General features: G+C 36.1%; 1 protein-coding gene across 1 annotated transcript; it reads right to left on the bottom strand.

The window, feature by feature from the left end:
- Positions 1-329: 329 nt before the first annotated feature.
- Positions 330-1,921, bottom strand: LOC107487516 (light-harvesting complex-like protein 3 isotype 1, chloroplastic). Its single transcript, XM_016108165.3, has 3 exons — positions 1,542-1,921; positions 895-1,032; positions 330-803 (listed from the first exon to the last, which is right to left on the bottom strand). Exons 1-3 carry the CDS (start codon positions 1,858-1,860, stop codon positions 553-555), a joined length of 708 nt encoding a protein of 235 aa, XP_015963651.1. The 5' UTR covers positions 1,861-1,921; the 3' UTR covers positions 330-552.
- Between the last annotated feature and the right edge of the window lie 260 nt (positions 1,922-2,181).

Here is a 2,181-nt window from a genome sequence, read left to right as displayed (position 1 = left end):
TTCTATCTTAATGATTAGCATTGAAGTGAAATAAAAAGTATTTTTTTTTCTTGGTTCAATATTTCCAAATACCCCTCCCAAATAAATAAATAAATTGGAGAAAGTACATATTGCCAGTTCACTCAAAGATTTTCCCTTTTGCCGCTATTCCTTGACTACATGAACATTTTAAAATTATACAAGAGATTTACCTAAATTTTGCATGGTGTTGAAGGGAAAATGCTACTTATGTAAAAGTGTAGATTATAATAGAAGCAGCAAATCTTCTCATAGATAATGGAAGATTACAATAAAAGTTTAGCTTGATGTTTAGTATGAGATATGTATGATTTGCTGAAATTCTAATAGACAATGCAATTTGTTCGTTAATTAGTTTTGCACATGTTGTCTAAGAAAGGAGTCACTCTATTACAAGAAACACAGATTTTAACTTGAAAACACAGAAACATGCTTCACTCTTCTTCATTAAGATGAAAAGTAAGAAAACAGATCAGAACAGTACTGCATTAAGAAAAACATGAGACAAAGGGAACTGCAAAAGAATCAAATCCATTAATCTTGTTTGAGAGTGTTTGAGTTCTGATCCTGCCAAGTTGCTTGCCATTGTTTGTCATAGAATGTAGTCTCTTCCCACAGCTTCTTAAGAGTTTCAATGTCCTCATTCTTTCGGATCAGAAGTACTCCGGCAACGGCTACGAACAAAAGAGTCTTGCAAAAGAAGTTATTCGTCTGGTCGACTAGGCCAACTCCGGTCAAGCTATCGACGAAATAGGCCATAAAGAATCCTATCATTGCAGCGCGACCTGCGTGAAACTCGGAAAAGCAAAGATTTCTATAATCATGCTGGCTCAAAAAACTTCTTTATCCAATCAAAATCAAGTACTAAGTACTAACCATTAAGTTGCTCAGCTTCTGGGAGATGGAACCTTTTCATCCATGCCCACCAAGGTATAATGGAGGTGTCGAAAACTACAGGGTTATCGTTACTGGATGATTCCGGATTGTCCTCAAGCCATTTCCTCCTACTAGCCTCTGAAAACCATTATTAGAAAAAGATCTACAACATATGAACACCACATCTTCTATCAATTTGGTAATCTTGATAAGTTTCTGGCATGTATATATGACAAGGAAACTCCAATTCCTATGGCTATCAATATCATTCTCAAAACTCAAAACATGTTTACATATGATCTTGTTTGTTATAGTCTAATAATAGATCTCCAATGCTTCAGAGTAATCTAAAAAAAAGGACACATTAGACATTACACAATCTTTGAACAAGTAGTATCAGATGTTATTGAAAATGATTCACTTTCTTTTCAGCAAAGAGAGATGTTACACAACAAATTGAAATCAGATTCTACTTGGAACTCCAGCAAAAGAAAGTTTTGACTAGCAGATAGAAATTTCAGCTAGTGAGCCAAATTCTTTGCAGTTGGCAGCATGCATTGGAGGAGAATCATGAGGGTCATTTAGATTTCAGCATTTAACAAGTCAGAGTTATGAAACTAACTAGAAATTAAAATGGATGAAGTTACCAGCATCAATAACAGAGTCCCAATCAGTGTTGCCATTCTTCTGAAACTGGGTGAGGTCCCACGTGCCTCCAACCCATCTTGGGTCTCCAAAAGGATTCACTTCCGGGACCTTTGTGGTGGTCGGCGCCACCGCAGCAACAGAGCCATTGCCCTGCTCCGGCGACGGGGATGGTTCAGTGGCAGCTTCACTGATAAGTGAAGACTTGAAGGGAGAGAAGTTGTTGGTGTGTGAGAGAGTGGTGAGGAAGACGGGATTGCGGCGGTTGGTGAGAGTGGAAGTTGTGGCTGGGAAGTGAGTTGGAGGAGAAAAGGAAGCCATTGCAGGTTGCAGGTGTGAGTGAGTGTGAGTTTGTGTGGCTATGCTCAGCCTTACAAATACAAATTCTTACAAGCATTTATTTTATTTAGGTAATTAGGTGGCTGTTTTCTTTTTTCTTTTTTTACTCGAAAAAAGGATAAATTGATGCTGAGATTTTAGTTTGCAAACATTTAAATATTTAAAAATTTTTAATTTTTTTAAAATTTGAATATATGAATTTTTGAGTTTAATTTATTCTATTTTAAAAATTTTTATACGTGTGTATTCGTATCAACTAAAAATTACGTTTGATTAACATGAGAAATCGATATGTTTAAGTTT

This window comes from Arachis duranensis, chromosome 5 (genome assembly GCF_000817695.3).
Source record: "Arachis duranensis cultivar V14167 chromosome 5, aradu.V14167.gnm2.J7QH, whole genome shotgun sequence".
NCBI classification, from domain to species: domain Eukaryota; kingdom Viridiplantae; phylum Streptophyta; class Magnoliopsida; order Fabales; family Fabaceae; genus Arachis; species Arachis duranensis.
This window is presented reverse-complemented; position numbering and strand designations above follow the sequence as displayed.

Excerpts from the sequence above, each read along its gene's own strand:
- LOC107487516 (XM_016108165.3), bottom strand. The coding sequence starts at position 1,860 with ATGGCTTCCTTTTCTCCTCCAACTCACTTCCCAGCCACAACTTCCACT. Across the intron at positions 1,033-1,541 it reads GGACTCTGTTATTGATGCTG|AGGCTAGTAGGAGGAAATGG; the intron begins GTAACTTCATCC and ends AATGGTTTTCAG. Across the intron at positions 804-894 it reads AGAAGCTGAGCAACTTAATG|GTCGCGCTGCAATGATAGGA; the intron begins GTTAGTACTTAG and ends AGTTTCACGCAG.